We start from the raw sequence: 17,583 nt of genomic DNA on the forward strand, positions 1-17,583 counted from the left end.
CCAGACACACAGGGGCTGCCAAGGCGCAAGCCTTTTGTCACGATTCTTTTCTTGGGTGGGTTTAGGGTATTGCTGGGGGTCCTTCCAGCCCTGGAATGGGCCAAGAATTTCAAGGCAGGGCCAAGCAGAGCCAATGAGAGCATGGGGTAGGGGCATACTGAGGGGCAGCGTCTGCCCGGCTGTGCAGGACAATGGCCAGAGAAATGGCCTTCACTGCCAGGTCCTGGGCATCCAGCCGCCATCATGGGCTGAGGGTCATGCTGAGGATATTCAGGCAGATGGACTCCAGGGGGCAGGAGAGACAGTCCCACACCACATGGGACCAGTCTCAGTCAACAAAGATGATGATCTTGGCAACATTCCTTCCCGAGTGCCAGCCATCACAGACAGTGTCAAGGTCATGGCAGGGAGGCTCAAAGCTGACCAAGTTGGGGGACAAGTGGGGAACTCCCCAACCATGGACTGTCCCCCCACCAAAGGCCGGCCTGCTGCAGGCTGGGCAGGATGGGCCTCCTGGGACTGCCACCCACAGATGATCCTCCAGGGAGTGGGGTCACAGGCCCCGGGTTGGGTCTGGGGGAAGGTGGAGGACTGGCTACATTGGACCTCACCAGGTGCTGGACACAAGGACCTGGAGGAGTAGGTGCTTCACTCTCCCTGCTTAACCAAGTAGGACCCGGAGGGCGGCAAAGGGTGCTGGGTCCACAGCCAGAGAGGGCACTGGCTGGAGGATTCACAGCTGGCTGTGAGAGGTGGTGTTCTGACTCCTGAGTGCCCACCACGTTCCCTCCTTTCATGAACCCCTTATTCCCACAAGTCGGTGTTCCTGGCCCCCAGGCCCTCACCTCCACTGGCTGAGGCTGCTCCATGGGCTCTGTTTAGTTGCCATCGAAGCCTGTGGGAAGCAGACTGTGCCCCTCAGCAGGGCAGGGTGCCTCCTCTCCCGACTCCTCCCGCACTCAGCTCTGGGCTCGGGGGGCCATCTCAGACCCTTTAGGTTCTTTGCATGAGGTGGACACTCCTCTGAGCAGCTAGGCCAGGCAGCGAGCCCTTCACTTTGAACTTTGAAGTGACAGCTGTGATTTCCCTGGAACTCTGCCACCCCTGTGATTAGGGGTGATCTGCTGTGCTGAGGGCACTCTTAGGGCCTCCCAACTCCTGCCTCTAGGTCAGCAAGCCAGCGTTTTGGGCCAGCTGGGAGCTTGTGCTGGGTCAGGACCCTCACTGGAACTTTCCCCAGGCACCTCCTGCCTCTGGCTTCAGCAGCTGGGGGGCCTATATGCACTGAGTCAGGGTGGAGCCTCGGCCTTGAGGAGCAAGAGGCTGGGCCAGTAACGGAGGCTGAGTCATGGCCCTCAACTCGGTTTGGGACCTGATTTATCAAATCGGCTGATGCTGTTTCCCAGGAACCTGTGCACCCACGAGTGCACATGCCCTTCGCAGATGCCAGCGCATTCTTGGGATGGGTGTTAAGCGCTGGCTGTGCACCTGAGCATCCCCGAACCAAGGGACCCAGGAAACAATGGTTGTTTCCAGGGGCCTCATGGGAACAGATTTGCTGTCCCAGCCTCAGTCCACTTGGCCCACAGAGGTATTCAGAGGCCCCATTCTTGGGCCACACCATGGGGACTAGGTGGGCCAGGCAAGAGGGAAAGGTCCCACCAGAGAGTGCCTGAAGGTAGCTTCATTTGTTCATGGGCATGGACTCTGTGCAGGGCCAGGGCTGGCAGGGGGTTCGTGGGGTCAGGGCAGTGGCCCAGACCCTGGCCTCAGCCCCCTTGGGTCCCAGGCACTGGTTGCTCTTTGGCTCCGAGGGTCCCTCAGACCCTGGAGGAATGGGTCCCACTTGACCTTCCCACAAGCCAGCTCCTGTCCCTGTGGATTTTACTCTCAGCCCTGGGGACCTGTTTTTTATTCTTTGTCTCGTCTTTTCTGCTTTGTCTTCATTGTCTTTGATCTGGGCCCGCCTCCCAGCCCTGGCTGCGTTTCTCTCAGTCTCCTCTGTGTTTCTCTCCATGGCCTGCCCCAGCTCTCCGCCCCGCCTCCGACCCGTTTCCTCTCCCGCCGCGCTCCCTCCGCGCACCCTCGGTGCGTCTGGCTCTCCGCGCCTTTGTGGCTTGCTCTCCCCGCAACCTCCCTCCCGCGCTCGTCCGTGGGCCCGCCGCCCGCATCTGCACCCCGCGCCTGCGCCCCGCCCAGCGTACCGCAGTGCCGTACTGCAGGGGCGCAGTGCACTGCGCCGCACCGTCAATAGGTGGACCCCCTCCCGGAGAGATAAAACCGCCGGCGCCAACGTCGCCAGTCCCTCTGGCTGAGACCGCGGCTCCGGGTAAGGACGATCGGCCTCGAGGGCCCCCATCCGCGCTCCGGCTTCCTGTAGAGGGTCTTCTCCCCGGGGACGGGTCCTGGGGGCAGGCAGGGGCTGGGCCGGGGAGCCTCGCAGGGCTGCGCTGCTTGACTTGCAGACATCCGCTGCCCATCCCAAGCACCCCAACCGGGCACCGCGCTCAGATCCCCGCGGGCAGCGGGTCTGGGGGGACCACGATCGCTTGTTTACTCGGCGGCGGACTATGACAGGGGCTGGTCTCCTGGGCGGAGGCCGCCACCCTGCAGCCATGACCTTGGAAGGGACCGCCCCTGCGTTGCTGGGGCCAGGGTCGTCAGTGCTGGGGGATGGCAGGGGTGGGTGCTGGAGGTGTCCGGGAGACGTAGCTGGGGAGGAGAAGGCGGCCAGCCGGGAACCCGGCCACTCTGCGCCCACCCCTGTGGGCCCCGGCGGTGTCCACCTAGCTATCCACGCCCCAGGGTGCTAGCCATGTGTGCCTCTTCCCCTCCCCCAGGCGCCTGCCCTCTCCTTGGCGGCTGCTTCTCCACTGACCTCAGATGGGGTGGGGGTGGGGGGCAGCCAGGAAGGTGCAGGGCTGATCAAGGCCCCTGACCAGGGTGGGGGGCAGGCTTAACCCTCCCCCGTGCCCACCGGCTGGTGGCATTGGCATCGGCACCTGCTGCGTTTGGCTGCTGGAGCCAGATACTCCTCTGGCCAGAATGGATACCCCCATTCCTGCTGCCTGCCCCCCACCCAGATTCAAAGGAAGGCGGGGCTGTTCTGAGCCCCTAACCCTGACACAGCAGGGTTCCTGTCCAAGCCCCCCCCAAAGCCTGCCTCACCCCCTCATCCCTGGGTGCCAGCGGATGGGCTGGATGGAAGATGGCGCTATCCTTGCTTGGGGAAGGGAGTGAGGAGCGCTGATCATCTTCATGGGGCGGGGGGGCAGTGGGGACAGGGCCTCTGGTGACTCATCAACCAGGCTCCCCGGTGACGCTGGTCGAGCATGGGGCTCACCCAGCCTGGCCTTTCTCTCCACATGGGAGCGAGCCTCCTTTGTCACGGGGCTGGTGTCTTTGGGCAGCGATGCCCAGACACTTCCAGCCTTACAGCCACGGGGTCAAAGGGAGGGGTGGGGGGTATATGGCCCACGTGGCCAGCCAGGCAGGGTCTAACTGGGGCACGGGATGTGGGCAGGGACTGTGCCACCACATGCACCAGGGCGGTGTCTTTTCTGGGCTTTAACCTGAGGCTCCCTGTCCCCCCACTCCAGCCCCATAGAAGCACTGCTCGGCAGCCCCCTCACCCCAAGTCAGAGCGCCCCAGGTTGTGCTGACTCCCCCACACCTGGGCAGAATGGGGAAGGAGAAGACCCACATCAACATTGTGGTCATCGGCCACGTGGACTCAGGCAAGTCCACCACAACTGGCCACCTCATCTACAAATGCGGGGGCATTGACAAGAGGACCATTGAGAAGTTTGAGAAGGAGGCAGCCGAGGTGAGCAGAGGGGGTTCCGTCTCTCCCACCTTCACCCCTGACCCATCTGTCTGGCTCAGGCTACCTCCTCCAGGCCTAGAGGGTGTGAGGCTTGAGGGAACCTTGTCCCAGAAGCTGGAGGTGGGGGGATCTGAGCATGTGCCTGGGTTTGCTCCATGATGGGGGATGTGGCCTGGGCCACGCGTCTGCCTTCCATGGCGTGGGCAGCAGGGCTCAGAATGCTCTGCTCATGGGGCTGGCGGAGCCTTGGGCTCCTGCACCCACAGGGACAAACGGGGCTGGAGGTGGGGCTGCCCTCACTTGACAGGGCACAAGGGCTCTCTGGCTGCTATTAATAGCTGATTGATGGGCAGCGAGCCACCAGCTCCATTTTCTTGGGCAGGACTGGTGGGGGGTGCGCTCGGGAGGTTTTGGCTGCCCTGGAGAGGATGAGGGGCCATTAGCTGGTGGTCCCTCTCACAGAGTGGCTGAGACCTGTGGGTGGGAAGTGGCTGTGTAGTGGAGGGTTCACCACTTTTGGGGGCTGCCCCCCGCCCTGAGCTTGGGAGAAGCTCACATGTGAGAAAGCCTCTGAAGGCTCTCACCGGGTGATAGAGGGGCCCAGGGTGTTGCTGGTCTGGGCTGAGCCCTTGCCCAGGTGCGGTGCTCTGACCTACATGCCTCTGTGGGAGGCCCAAACAGCTGCGTCACTCCTTCCTGTGGCTGCATGGGGAGCAGCAGAGGGTGTTTGGAGGGCATCTATTCTGGCGCACTGGCCCAGGGATCGTCTGGCACCCCCCTTTAGGCTGGGTAGCCTCCCTAGGGGTAGAGGCCTGTCCGCATGAAGGCTGGCAGGGAGCTTGGTGAAGCTGCCCTCCCTGAAGCCCCAGCCCCAGGTGATGGGGAGTCTTGCTCCGCAGACCCCAGGCCCAGGTGTTTGTAGAGCAGAGGGCAGGCCTGGCCTTGTGTCTGGGGAGACCTTCTGAGTCACCTGTGTGGGCAGGGTGGGGTGGGGAGAGCCTCAGAGCTATTTGGGGGCCCTTGCCGGCTGTAGAAAGAGCTGGAAAGCTGGTCCCTTTGGTGTGACCCAGTTCTTTCTTTTTTATTTTTCAATGACACAGAGTGGTTATCCAACAGCCTGAGACACCCTGTGGCATTGTGGACTTCATGGGTGGGGTTCCCAGCAGCCAGGGGAAGGGGTTAATCCCAGCTGGCAGCTCCTCTTAAGACAGGTTCCAGGCCCTCCCGCCACCTACTGGTGGGTGTGGGAAACGGTGCGGCCTGCTGGACACAGCATGGGCAGGGATGGCGAACCTGGGTTAAGTCATGTCTGTGGACGCCGGGCGGGGACATCCCTTGGGGGGTCCCTAAGCTGGCTTTCTTGTTCTGGGGAGCTGGTGTCATGGGGTCCAAGCAGGTGGCAGGGTGAGACTGGAGCCTGTTTTCATGGAGGGAGCCTCTGCTACATAAGCTGCTTCCAGAGCCCCAGAATGGCTCCCATGGCCAGGTGGGGGCAGCTGAGGTGGATGGGAAGTGACTGCAGGCCTGGACCACCCGGCTGGGCCTCTGAATGCCCCTGCCCTGCTCCCTCCAGATGGGGAAAGGTTCCTTCAAGTATGCCTGGGTGCTGGACAAGCTGAAGGCAGAGCGTGAGCGTGGCATCACCATTGACATCTCCCTGTGGAAGTTCGAGACCACCAAGTACTACATCACCATCATTGACGCCCCGGGCCACCGCGACTTCATCAAGAACATGATCACCGGCACATCCCAGGTGGGCAGGGGGCCGTGTGGGGCAGCAAGGGCAGAGCCACCACAGCCCCCTGGGGGGTCCTGGAGTCCTCTGGGGACAGCTAGGTCTCCTCCACACCACTGAGCACTGAGCAGTCAGCTGCTCCAGCCCACCCGGCACCGAGCCCCCAAAGAACTGATGAAGTGCTGTAGTGTCTCAGCCAGGCATGGATAGACAGAAGGACAAACAGACCTGGAAGCCAGCTGCCATCAGGGCATAGGTACAGGGTGGACAGAGATGGATAGCCCCTTCACAGACAGATGGACATAGAGATGGGGGCACCCATGCAGGCAGACAGACACAGGCACCTCACAGACAGATGGACACAGGCACCCAGACCTGACCCATGTAGGAGGCAGGATGAGAACCAGCAACAGTCACCTGCGTTTCCTTGGGGTGTTGGGATCTCCAAAGTGCTTGTACAACTAAAACCATCTTTTGTCCTCACGATATCCCTGGGACACTTGTAGCTGGCAGGTGAGGAGGGGACAGGGCTGGAGAGGCTGAGTGACCTGTCAAGAGCCACACAGCCCACTGGCGGCAGAGCTGGGGCAGGGCTGGGTCAGTTGGGGGCCGAGCCTCTGTAGCTGTCCCTGGGTTGGAGTTCCCTGGTCCCTCCCCTGGGCAGCGGCTCACCTGCCCAACCTGCGGCAGGCTGACTGTGCAGTGCTGATCGTGGCTGCGGGCGTGGGAGAGTTCGAGGCCGGCATCTCCAAGAACGGGCAGACACGGGAGCATGCTCTGCTGGCCTACACACTGGGTGTGAAGCAGCTCATCGTGGGTATCAACAAGATGGACTCCACGGAGCCACCCTACAGTGAGAAACGTTATGACGAGATCGTCAAGGAGGTCAGCGCCTACATCAAGAAGATCGGCTACAACCCAGCCACTGTGCCCTTTGTGCCCATCTCCGGCTGGCACGGTGACAACATGCTGGAGCCCTCGCCCAACGTGAGTGCCCAGCAGGGTGGGAATGGGTGGGGACAGCCGAGCCAAATGGGGGTCAGGGTCCCCTGGTCTGAGACTCCCCTGATCCAGCCAGGCTTTCCTTTCCCTGTATGAGGGTGGAAACCAGCCCCTACGGGGGTCAGAGCCTCCTCCGGACTGGGGGCTTCACTGCTCCTGTCCAGCCTTCCTTCGGGGTGGGCAGGGCCTCTGAGACCCCTTCTCTAGCCAGGACCACTCCCCCAGCTTGATGCCTGCAGGGGCAGCTTCTTCTCCAGGACTTGCCCACCATGGGGGTCACTTTCCACATCCCCCTGTCCACTGTCACAGAGCTGGACACTTCAGGCAGGGCAGCAGGCAGGGGCCATGGGGGTCTGCCTCTCTGGGGGAGTGGGCCTGGCTCCAGGATGTGGTGATGTTCCGGGGTCCTGGGCTGGCCAGGGGATCTGAGACTTCCTCAGCTCCAGGCTCTTAGCTCCCAGCTGGTGAATTGGGGAACTCATGGCTCCGGCCACCCATGCCCCAGATTCTGATGTGGCAGAGATGGTGGGGGAGCTCTGGTCTGTTCTGCACTTTTCGGAGACTGACACTTCATGCATAGGGCTCTATTAGGCCAAAGGCACCCCTGGCCTGGGAGGGCGGCCACTCGGCCTGGTCAGTGCTGCAGCTGCCCTGGCTGAGGGAGGCGGTGTGTGTCTGGAAGCTGGGGCGTGGGCCCCTGGAGAGAATCAGGGGGACTAAGTCAGGCCCTGAGACCCTGCATCCTGCCATCTCAGGGAGGAGCTGAGGCAGGAGGAGGAGTGGGGCAGCTCCCCTCTGATGGACCAGTTTTGTTTACTTGTGGCCAGGCTTCTCTCCTGGGATCTGACAGTGCGACTCCATCCTCTGTCACCCTCCCCTGAGGCTCTTAGGCCCCGCAGGGGACCTCCCCACCTACTGGATGGTGCCCCCCACCGATGCTCACAGGAGCCCCTGCTTGACTTGGGGTACCCTGGGAGTCTAGGAATAGGCTGTGAAGACCAGGGCAGAAGGACCCCCATTCCTGGGAGTAGCCCTGGGCTCAGTGCTGCTCGTTGCCCCTTCTCCCAGTCTGGGCCAGGTGGGCTGGGTGGGTCTTGGAGTGAGAATGTGCCTGGATTTGCTGGCGGGAAACCCTGGGCAGTGAGGGGTCAGCTGAGCTTGTAGACTCAGCATGGCAGTTGGGCATGAGCTTCAGGCGTCAGGGGCTGGGCCTAGTCTGCCTCTAGCCCAGCCGTGGCCACCCTCTGGCCCCTCCTGCTCTGTGGCTTGCCTGCCCAGGGGGGCTACAAGAGAAGGGCTGGGGTGGGGGCAATCTGTCAAGGCTGTCCTCCCCCATGGAGCCCCAGTCTGGGCTGGGTCTGTCCCCTCGTGAGCCCCCCTTTCGTAGGACAATGTTAGGGGTCTCAGTGCTGCTGTGAATGTGAGATTGGGGTGGGGGGTTGGGGAACTAGGACCAGAGAACAGGTGACAGGGAAGACCCTTGTGCGTCAGTCAAGCAATTTGTTGATAGGAGGGACCTGTGGCCCCTCCCCATCCAGGGCCTTCTCCCCAGGTCAGATACCTCCAATTCCTGGAGATGCTGGGGCCCGAGGGCTGGGGGCTCCTCACTGAGGTTAGCACCTTGATGGGCCTGTGGAGGGGTGGATGAGTGCCTGGGGGCTTGTTTTAGTTACGTAGTGCTGCTATAACAGAAATACCACAAGTGGGTGGCTCTGACAAACACAGATTTGTATTCTCACAGTTTAGGAGGCTAGAAGCCCAAATTCAGGGCGCCAGCTCTAGGGGAAGGCTTTTTCTCTCTGTGGGCTCTAAAAGAAGATCCTTGTCTCTTTTGGGCTTCTGTTCCTGAGCAATCTTCATATGGCTTGGGATCTCTCTTCCCCCATCTCTATTACTTTTGCTTGTTTGTTTAATCTCTTTGGTATTGCAGAAGAGATTTATTTAAGATACACCCTATACTAATTAGGAATCCCTGGTGGTGCAGTGGTTAAGAGCTATGGCTGCTAACCAAAAGGTTGGTAGTTTGAATTCACCAGGTGCTCCTTGGAAACCCTATGGGGCAGTTCTACTCTGTCCTATAGGATCACTATAAGTCAGAAACGACTCAACTGCAATGGGGTTGGTTTTATACTAATTAACATAACAAAGACAATCTATTCCCAAAATAGGATTATAACCATAGGCATAGAAGTTAGGATTTACAACATATTTTGGGGACACAATTCCATCCATTACAGGCTCTCCAATTGGGGCCTCTTCCTCCTGCAGATGCCGTGGTTCAAAGGCTGGAAAGTGGAGCGCAAGGAAGGCAACGCCAGTGGCGTGTCCCTGCTGGAGGCCCTGGACACCATCCTGCCCCCCACACGCCCCACCGACAAGCCCCTGCGCCTGCCACTGCAGGATGTGTACAAAATTGGCGGTGAGTGAGGGGTGTGAGTGCCCGGCCTCTGCCCTGGCAGTCCTACCCTCACTGCCCCTCCCCCAGCTAGCTCTGTGCCCTGGCCCGCTCTCCTGAGACCCAGGCCCTGGTCAAGGAGACCGTGCTATTTCCACCTCCCCTCCCATGCTGCACACTTTCCGGGGCCTGTTTACACCTCCCCCATCTATCCGTCTGTCTGCCCTTCACCAAGGTCTCCCTCTCTCCAAGTCTGTGCTGAGCCCTCTGCCCAGGGCTGGGGGTGCAGGGGTGACTCACACATGCTCCTTCTCTGGGGGCTGCCAGTCTATAGGGAGACAGACAGTCCAGGAATGAGGAATGCTGCTCACAGTGGGAAATGGGAACCTCAAACCAATGTAAGATCTGCAGGGAGGGTTCCCATGGGGCCTCGTGCAAGGTGGGATGTCACCCTCACCCCAGCACCGAGAACACACCACTGTTGGTCTCCGTCACTGTCCGAGGGGCAAGACTTCAGACCCCCCAAGAAGTCTATGGCACAAACACTGTCTTGTGACAGCTCTGGAAATGGGCAACTTTAGGGCCCTGGGCCCCACACAGGACAGTCCCAGATGCTTGCAGGTGGATTAGGCCCCCATCTTGCCCTGCTGCTGCTGCCTTGGCCATGAGGCAGGTCCTCAGTGCAAAGAGGGGCCCCCATAGTGCTCCCTCCACAGGGACCATAGCCACTGGGTGCAGGCCTGGGGTCCCTGGCCCAGACAGTCCCATCTCCTTGCTCATCTCTTGGCCTTGAGGTCCTGGGGATGCTCTCCTGCTGTCCTTTATTACTGGCTGTGCAGGGTTGGGGGGCTCCGCTCTTGTCTGAACCTCCCCCAGATTGTCCGCGGCCTCCCCTATCCCTCCACATAGCCGTGTCCTCCAGCCTTACCAGGGAGGCCGAGCCTCAAGCTTTGTCCATCCCCCTGAAATATCCTGCCCCGCACCTGGCCCCTGCTGGCCCTCACAACCCCCTCTGGCCCAGGCATCGGCACGGTGCCCGTGGGCCGTGTGGAGACAGGCATCCTGCGCCCTGGCATGGTGGTGACCTTCGCGCCCGTGAATATCACCACGGAGGTGAAGTCAGTGGAGATGCACCATGAGGCGCTGAGCGAGGCCTTGCCTGGCGACAACGTCGGCTTCAACGTGAAAAACGTGTCTGTCAAGGACATCCGCCGGGGAAATGTGTGCGGGGACAGCAAGTCGGACCCACCACAGGAGGCTGCCCAGTTCACCTCCCAGGTTGGCAGGGCTGAGGGCTGGCGAGTGGCTCCTGTCCGTAGCAGGAACAGGGCTGTGGGGAGAGGGGCTGCCAAGGGGCTGGTCAAGCACTTCTGCCCACTTCTGGTCCTGGGAGAAGGCAGACCCCATCTCACAGATCAGGGGCTCAGTCGGGGCACCAGGTCCTCAGCAGGAAGTGCAAAGCAGTGCCAGTCCCAGGCCTTGCCGCTCCAGCCCCTGTGTGCAGCCCTGGGTCCATTTGTCACAAGAGCTGGGACCTCCAGCTTTTGAGGGCCAGCCTTTTCCTGAGAAATGCTTTTCCTGATTTCTGCCTGAGACACAACTGTAGCAGTTTTATTCTCTGCATTTTTCATTGCACTCTCTTTATGGCCTCTTCCTAGGACAAATTAGAAAACATAGCTGTATTGAGATACAATTGAAATACAACGGTTGAGGTTCAATGTTGCTATCCCCCTACCTTAGTCCTGGTCTGGGCTGACAGGTGTTCAATGAGGAGCCCTCAGTCTAGGGGAGGCAGGTCCTCTCTGGGACCAGGGGTGGGCTCCATGAGTGGATCCCCCAGCTGCACTTGGTGCCCGCCTTCAGTGCCACGTAGGGTGGGCCAGGTCTGGGTGCACCTGACCCTGTGTGTGACTCTGCCCTCAGGTCATCATCCTGAACCACCCTGGGCAGATCAGCGCCGGCTACTCACCGGTCATTGACTGCCACACAGCCCACATTGCCTGCAAGTTTGCGGAGCTGAAGGAAAAGATAGACCGGCGCTCCGGCAAGAAGCTGGAGGACAACCCCAAGTCTCTGAAGTCAGGCGACGCAGCCATTGTGGAGATGGTCCCGGGAAAGCCCATGTGTGTGGAGAGCTTCTCCCAGTACCCGCCTCTCGGTGAGCTGCAGGTCCAGGCTCAGGCAGGTGCAGCCTGGGGTTGGGGGCTGCCCAGGCTGAGGACAGAGGGCCATGGTGCGAGAGAACTCTGTTAGTATGGCATGCTTTTCTGTGATTTTAGAGCTTAGCAAGAGACCCACAGGCTCCATCCCACTGACTGCAAGTGGGATGGTACCCCTTGGCAGATTCCAGGTAAGTGACTTGCTCAAGGCTCACCACTAGTCTAAGGGCAGAATTAGGACTACCGGCTAAACCCCGGCTAGCCCATCCAAAGTGGCCGGCCCACAGACCTATACTGGAGAGCCCCCGTATGCAGGGCTGCCCTGCTGAGGCTGGCCGCCACCACAACAGCTAACAGGATGTACACCTGGCCTTATGATGTGTCATTTAATCCTTCAGTAAGGCCTTGGGGCGACTCCTGGGTGCTAACAAGGAGAAAGGAGCCAAGAGCTTTACAGGCATCAGGTGCCCTTGGGTCGCCGCCTTGAAACGCAGGCGCAGAGAAGAACCTGCAGGGATTGGGGCGGGCGGCGACACGCGCGGCCCGGCGGGCTGGGAAGATGCTCCGCCACAGAGTGCGCCTGCGCGCTGTATCCCGGCAAGGCGGACGCCCGACCCGCGCGGTCCAGCGGGCTGGGAGGATGCTGCGTGTATCAAGTGCGCCTGCGCAATGCACTCCGTGGTGGGGGCGGGCCCGGGCGGGGCCTCACTCAGCTCTCCCCTGTAGGCCGCTTCGCTGTGCGCGACATGCGGCAGACGGTGGCCGTGGGCGTCATCAAGAACGTGGAGAAAAAAAGCGGCGGGGCCGGCAAGGTCACCAAGTCCGCACAGAAGGCGCAGAAGGCGGGCAAGTGAAGCGCGGGCGCCCGCGGCGCGGCCCCCCCCGGCGGCGCCGCGCCCCGCCCCCGGCCCCGGCCCGGCTCCCGGCGCGGCCCCGGCGCCCCGCTCCCCCGCCAGGCGCATGTCTGCACCTCCGCTTGTAAGAGGCTCTACGTCAGCGACTGGATGCTCGCCATCAAGGTCCAGTGGAAGTTCTTCAAGAGGAAAAACGTCTTCCCCCCCGCCCCCCAGGCTTCCGCGTCCAGCGCCCGCCGCGCTCAGTGTCCGTTTTACCAATAAACTGAGCAACCCCGGAGCCGGTGTGCGCCTGTGTGCCGGGTAGGGGTTCGGGGGGGACCCCTGGTCAGAACCCCGCCAACCGGTTCATACCCCCTCCCCGCGCCGCGTGTCCAGACCCTGCGCTCTCCCAAGCCCTTTCTCACCCAGGCGTGCTGCCTGCAGGCAGCATGGGCAGCACCCAGGGCCCCTGAGAGTGCCCCAGCACCCCCGGAGGAGGCACAGTACCAGGGCTAGGATCCGGAGGTCAGCTGGCCTGGATTGCCTGAGCGGGGTTTGGAGTTAGAATCCGTCACTTGGAACGAGGGCAGGCGCCGAGTGTTTTGGGGTCTCAGAGCCCTTCCCGCACGAGGGGATGTCTGCACACACACCTTCTTCACTGGGTTCAGGGCTTTCCTGCCCTTGAGTCCAATTTTGTCCCTCCCCCCTCCGCCCCCCAGCACGCGTAGCTGTGGCTGGAGGCAAAGCCGGATTCACTTCCTGCTCACCGGGCTCCCGCCCACAGTTAGCCCCACAGGTGAGTGCAGAAACTCCAGCTAGCGACTTCTGTCAGAGGGGCTGCGGGCTTCAGGTCTTCACTGGGGCCCTGGTCAGCGCACTGGCCCTACTCCCAGGAAGCAGTCCGGGTGCTGCGAGGTGCGCAGCAGACAGACGTCCAGTACGCTGAGCAGACCCCGCTGCTGGGGCTCCCTGGGGGTAGGGCTTTGTTGCCGTAGTATCGGACCTGCAGGACTCTGAATCTCTGTGGTGTCCCCCTCCAGGGCAAGCAGGTGGGCCAGCCACGGAGTCTGTGGGTGCCACTGAGTGTACTGAAGTTCCCATAGCAAATTGCCACAAACTTGGCCTAAAACAGTACAAATTCACTCTCTCACAGTTTTGGAGGCCAGAAATAAAAAAACAGTTTGGCTAGGCAGGAGTCAGGGTGTGGCAGGGTCCCCCTTGCTCTGGAAGCTCTAGGGGAGGATCCCGCCTGCCTCTTCCAGCCTCTGGTGCCTGCCCGCAGTCCTGGGCTTGTGGCTGCATCACTATGGTCTCTGCTCTCCCCTCTCCAGTCTGTGTTACCCCTCTTTCCAGGACACTGTGATTGCATTTAGCCCACCCAGTAATCCAGGACAACTCCCACCGCAGGATCTACATAGCCCCTCTTGCCACCCAAGCTCACATTTACAGATTCCAGGGCTCAGGGCCTGACATCTGTGGGGGCCATCATTCCACCCCCTACACTGGGTGAGGGTGGGCATGAAGTGGGCGGTGCTGCCAGCTGGCGAGGTGGGGCATTGGTGCCCTCCCAACCAATCCTAGAGTGTGGGTGGGCCTCAAGACTTGCCCTCAGGGAGTGTGGGACACCAGGATTCAGGCATCAGTGTGTATGGGAACCCCCTTCCCTAAGGGGCAGGGTGGATGTAGGACCCACAAAGGCCTCCAGGGGGCCAGATTTAGCAGGTGAAAACCCCAGAAGCCATTACATCAACATTTCAGATTAGCACGAGAGAGTTTTTAGTATAAACCCATCCCGTGCAATATCTGGGATACATTTACACTACAAAAGTATTTGTTTCTCTAATCAAACACCTATGCTCATCTAAAGACTTCACCAAAAGAGTAAAAAGACCACCTACAGACTGGGAAAGAATTTTCAGCTATGACATCTCCGACCAGCGCCTGATCTCTAAAATCTACATGATTCTGTCAAAACTCAACCACAAAAAGACAAACAACCCAATCAAGAAGTGGGCAAAGGATATGAACACACATTTCACTAAAGAAGATATTCAGGCAGCCAACAGATACATGAGAAAATGCTCTCGATCATTAGCCATTAGAGAAATGCAAATTAAAACTACGATGAGATTCCATCTCACACCAGCAAGGCTGGCATTAATCCAAAAAACACAAAATAATAAATGTTGGAGAGGCTGCGGAGAGATTGGAACTCTCATACACTGCTGGTGGGAATGTAAAATGGTACAACCACTTTGGAAATCTATCTGGCGTTATCTTAAACAGTTAGAAATAGAACTACCATACAACCCAGAAATCCCACTCCTAGGAATATACCCTAGAGATACAAGAGCCTTCATACAAACAGATACATGCACACCCATGTTTATTGCAGCTCTGTTTACAATAGCAAAAAGTTGGAAGCAGCCAAGGTGTCCATCAACGGATGAATGGGTAAATAAATTGTGGTATATTCACACAATGGAATACTACGCATCGATAAAGAACAGTGACGAATCTCTGAAACATTTCATAACATGGAGGAACCTGGAAGGCATTATGCTGAGCGAAATGAGTCAGAGACAAAAGGACAAATATTGTATAAGACCACTATTATAAGATCTTGAGAAATAGTAAACCTGAGAAGAACACATACTTTTGTGGTTACGAGGGGGGGAGGGAGGGAGGGTGGGAGAGAGTTTTTTATTGCTTAATCAGTAGATAAGAACTGCTTTAGGTGAAGGGAAAGACAACACTCAATACATGGAAGGTCAGCTCAATTGGACTGGACCAAAAGCAAAGAAGTTTCCGGGATAAAATGAATGTTTCAAAGGTCAGCGGAGCAAGTGCGGGGGTCTGGGGAACATGGTTTGCGGGGACTTCTAAGTCAATTGGCAAAATAATTCTATTATGAAATCATTCTGCATCCCACTTTGAAATGTGGCGTCTGGGGTCTTAAATGCTAACAAGCGGCCATCTAAGATGCAGCAATTGGTCTCAACCCACCTGGAGCAAAGGAAAATGAAGAACACCAAGGCCACACGACAACTAAGAGCCCAAGAGACAGAAAGGGCCACATGAACCAGAGACCTACATCATCCTGAGACCAGAAGAACTAGTTGGTGCCCGGCCACAATCGATGACTGCCCTGACAGGGAGCACAGCAGAGGACCCCTGAGGGAGCAGGAGATCAGTGGGATACAGACCCCAAATTCTCATAAAAAGACCAAACTTAATGGTCTGACTGAGACTGGAGGAATCCTGGCGGCCATGCTCCCCAGACCTTCAGTTGACACAGGACAGGAACCATCCCCGAAGACAACTCATCAGAAATGAAAGGGACTGGTCAGCGGGTGGGAGAGAGACGCTGATGAAGAGTGAGCTAATTATATCAGGTGGACACTTGAGATAGTGTTGGCAACTCTTGTCTGGAGGGGGGATGGGAGGATAGAGAGAGAGGGAAGCCGGCAAAATTGTCAAGAAAGGAGAGACTGAAAGGGCTGACTCAAGAGGGGGCGAGCAAGTGAGAGTAGGGAGTGAGATGTATGTAAACTTATATGTGACAGACTGATTGGATTTGTAAACGTTCACTTGAAGCTTAATAAAAGTTATTAAAAAAAAAAAAAAGTATTTGTTTCTCTGAAATTCAAAACCTCCCAAGGACCCAGGTCTTTCCTGCCAGCCTCTCCAATGAGCGCCCGCTTGCCCCGGGCCTCTCCTGTCCTGTTGTCACGGCCAGGAAGGACCTGGTGGGACCCTTCGGAGCCTGTCCGCCCTGTGAAGTTGTCCTTACTCGCTTGGCCCAGTTAGAATTAGCGTCAAACCAAAGAGATATGTCAGCTCATAGCTGGGTGGAAAGAAGTCGCCCTGGGCAGCCCCTGAGGGCCATCCCAGCCGAGGCCACTGTTTGGGCCACAAACTCTGGTCTTCTCTGGGGTTCTGGTCCTTCAGATGATGAGGGTGGGGCGAGATCAGCCCGCTGCTTGGTGCCTGCCCCAGGACTAGGCTGGGGGGACCCTAGGGGACATGCTTGACCATGCTGCCTGCTTTCCAGGTGGTCACATCTCTGGGATGGGGGGCGCAGTCCCCACCAAGAGGACGTGAGGACGGGGGCGGGTGAGGGATTTCTTGGCTTTCAGTGGAGTCTTCAGGGAGTCCGCACCCTGACCCTGGAGGCAGGGAGTGCTTAGGGCCCCACTTTTGGTGTGGGGTGATAAAGCAGGTCCAGAAAAATCCAAGCTCCTGGGCCTGACATCTGCTTGGGTCGGGGCCTCGCTGCTCGCCACCGCCCCCATGCTCAGCTCAATGCGGGGGCCAAAGGGGAGGGCCCTGACCTGGAGTCCAAGGTGCCAACACCAGGATCTGGCAGGAGCCACGCAGTACCTCTAGTGCCCACCGGAGGGCAGCATGCACAGGCCCAGGGCTTTACCACCGACGGAGTCAGGCGCCAGTGCTCCGCCCACCACCAGCTGTGCCCCAGGGGCTACTGCCCTGGGTTCTTGGGCTGCTCCAGCACCCCCACACTCAGGCGGGAGGGGCTTCTGACCACGAAGAGCCTGGGTGGGTGCTGGCCTTAAGGTCGGTGGTTCTCAGAACCCAACACTGTTAACCATCACTGAGGCTGTCCGTGTCGATATCCATCATGCTGGAAGCTGAAACCGATGAACGTTGAAAACACAGGAGACAGCACACAGCAATCACGACTTTGCTGTCCAGGGAGATGGAAGTCGAAAGGCGTAACGCCTCTGGGTGGCCCTCGGCCCCGGGGCGCCAGGACCCACTCTGGACACCGGCAGTGGAGGCTGGACTGGCGAGGGTGCCCACTCTGAAAACCCTGCACAAGGCTCCAAGTGGTGGGGCAGGAGGTCTTTGCTTCTCCTTCAGCAAAATAGTCATCTAACCCTGCCCCCAAAGCCACTGTGACCATTACACGGAGGGACCCTGGCTGAGTTCTTGGATGGGGCAGACATCAAAGCCTCAGCTGTCTTGACCTCCACTTTTGCTGAAATGGACGCACAGAACTTGGGGTGTGGGAGATGTGGGCATGACCCTCTGTGGCCCAGTGAGTGACCATCATGCTGGGTGGCCTTTTCCACTGGTAGCAGGCTGTGAGCAGAGTAGTGGAGGGCCCAGCAGGGCTGGAGGATGGGGTGGCCCAGAAATGGTGTCAGTTTGGGGAGCCCCATGTGCAGCTGTGGATAGGGCAGTGGGTGGGATGAGGGGATACCACAGCCCTGGACAGAGCCCCTGGCAGGGGGGCCACACAGCCACAGGGCCGAGGACCAAGTTGGGGACATGGGCTGATGTCCTCACTGACCCTGGCCCCTGGGCTTCATTTACCTAGGAGGACACCATGGCCTGGGGGAGATGCTGCTGGCCAGCCTGAGGCTGATGCCTGGGCCCTGGGGCAGCCCCTGAATTGAGGGATAGTATGGGACAGGGCCCGCTGCCTCGACCCTCTGCCGGCATGGTGGACAAGTCACCGCAGGAGCCGCCAGGATGGGAGTGCAATCTCGTTCTGCAGCAGCGATGCCTCCAGAAGACTCGTGAGCAGCTCAGAGGCGGCTGAGCTGCCAGATCTGTCTCCTGCTCTGTGCCCCAGGCATCTGGCCCTCCCCCAGGCTCTCTGA

General features: G+C 59.2%; 1 protein-coding gene across 1 annotated transcript; it reads left to right on the forward strand.

Moving 5' to 3' along the window:
- The first annotated feature begins 2,078 nt into the window (after positions 1-2,078).
- EEF1A2 (eukaryotic translation elongation factor 1 alpha 2) lies at positions 2,079-11,998 on the forward strand. The gene is made up of 8 exons (XM_049869086.1): positions 2,079-2,329; positions 3,600-3,826; positions 5,400-5,579; positions 6,252-6,548; positions 8,832-8,982; positions 9,980-10,236; positions 10,882-11,116; positions 11,844-11,998. Exons 2-8 carry the CDS (start codon positions 3,683-3,685, stop codon positions 11,969-11,971), a joined length of 1,392 nt encoding a protein of 463 aa, XP_049725043.1. The 5' UTR covers positions 2,079-2,329; positions 3,600-3,682; the 3' UTR covers positions 11,972-11,998.
- The last annotated feature ends 5,585 nt before the right edge of the window (positions 11,999-17,583 follow it).

This window comes from Elephas maximus, chromosome 25, assembly GCF_024166365.1.
Source record: "Elephas maximus indicus isolate mEleMax1 chromosome 25, mEleMax1 primary haplotype, whole genome shotgun sequence".
NCBI lineage: Eukaryota > Metazoa > Chordata > Mammalia > Proboscidea > Elephantidae > Elephas > Elephas maximus.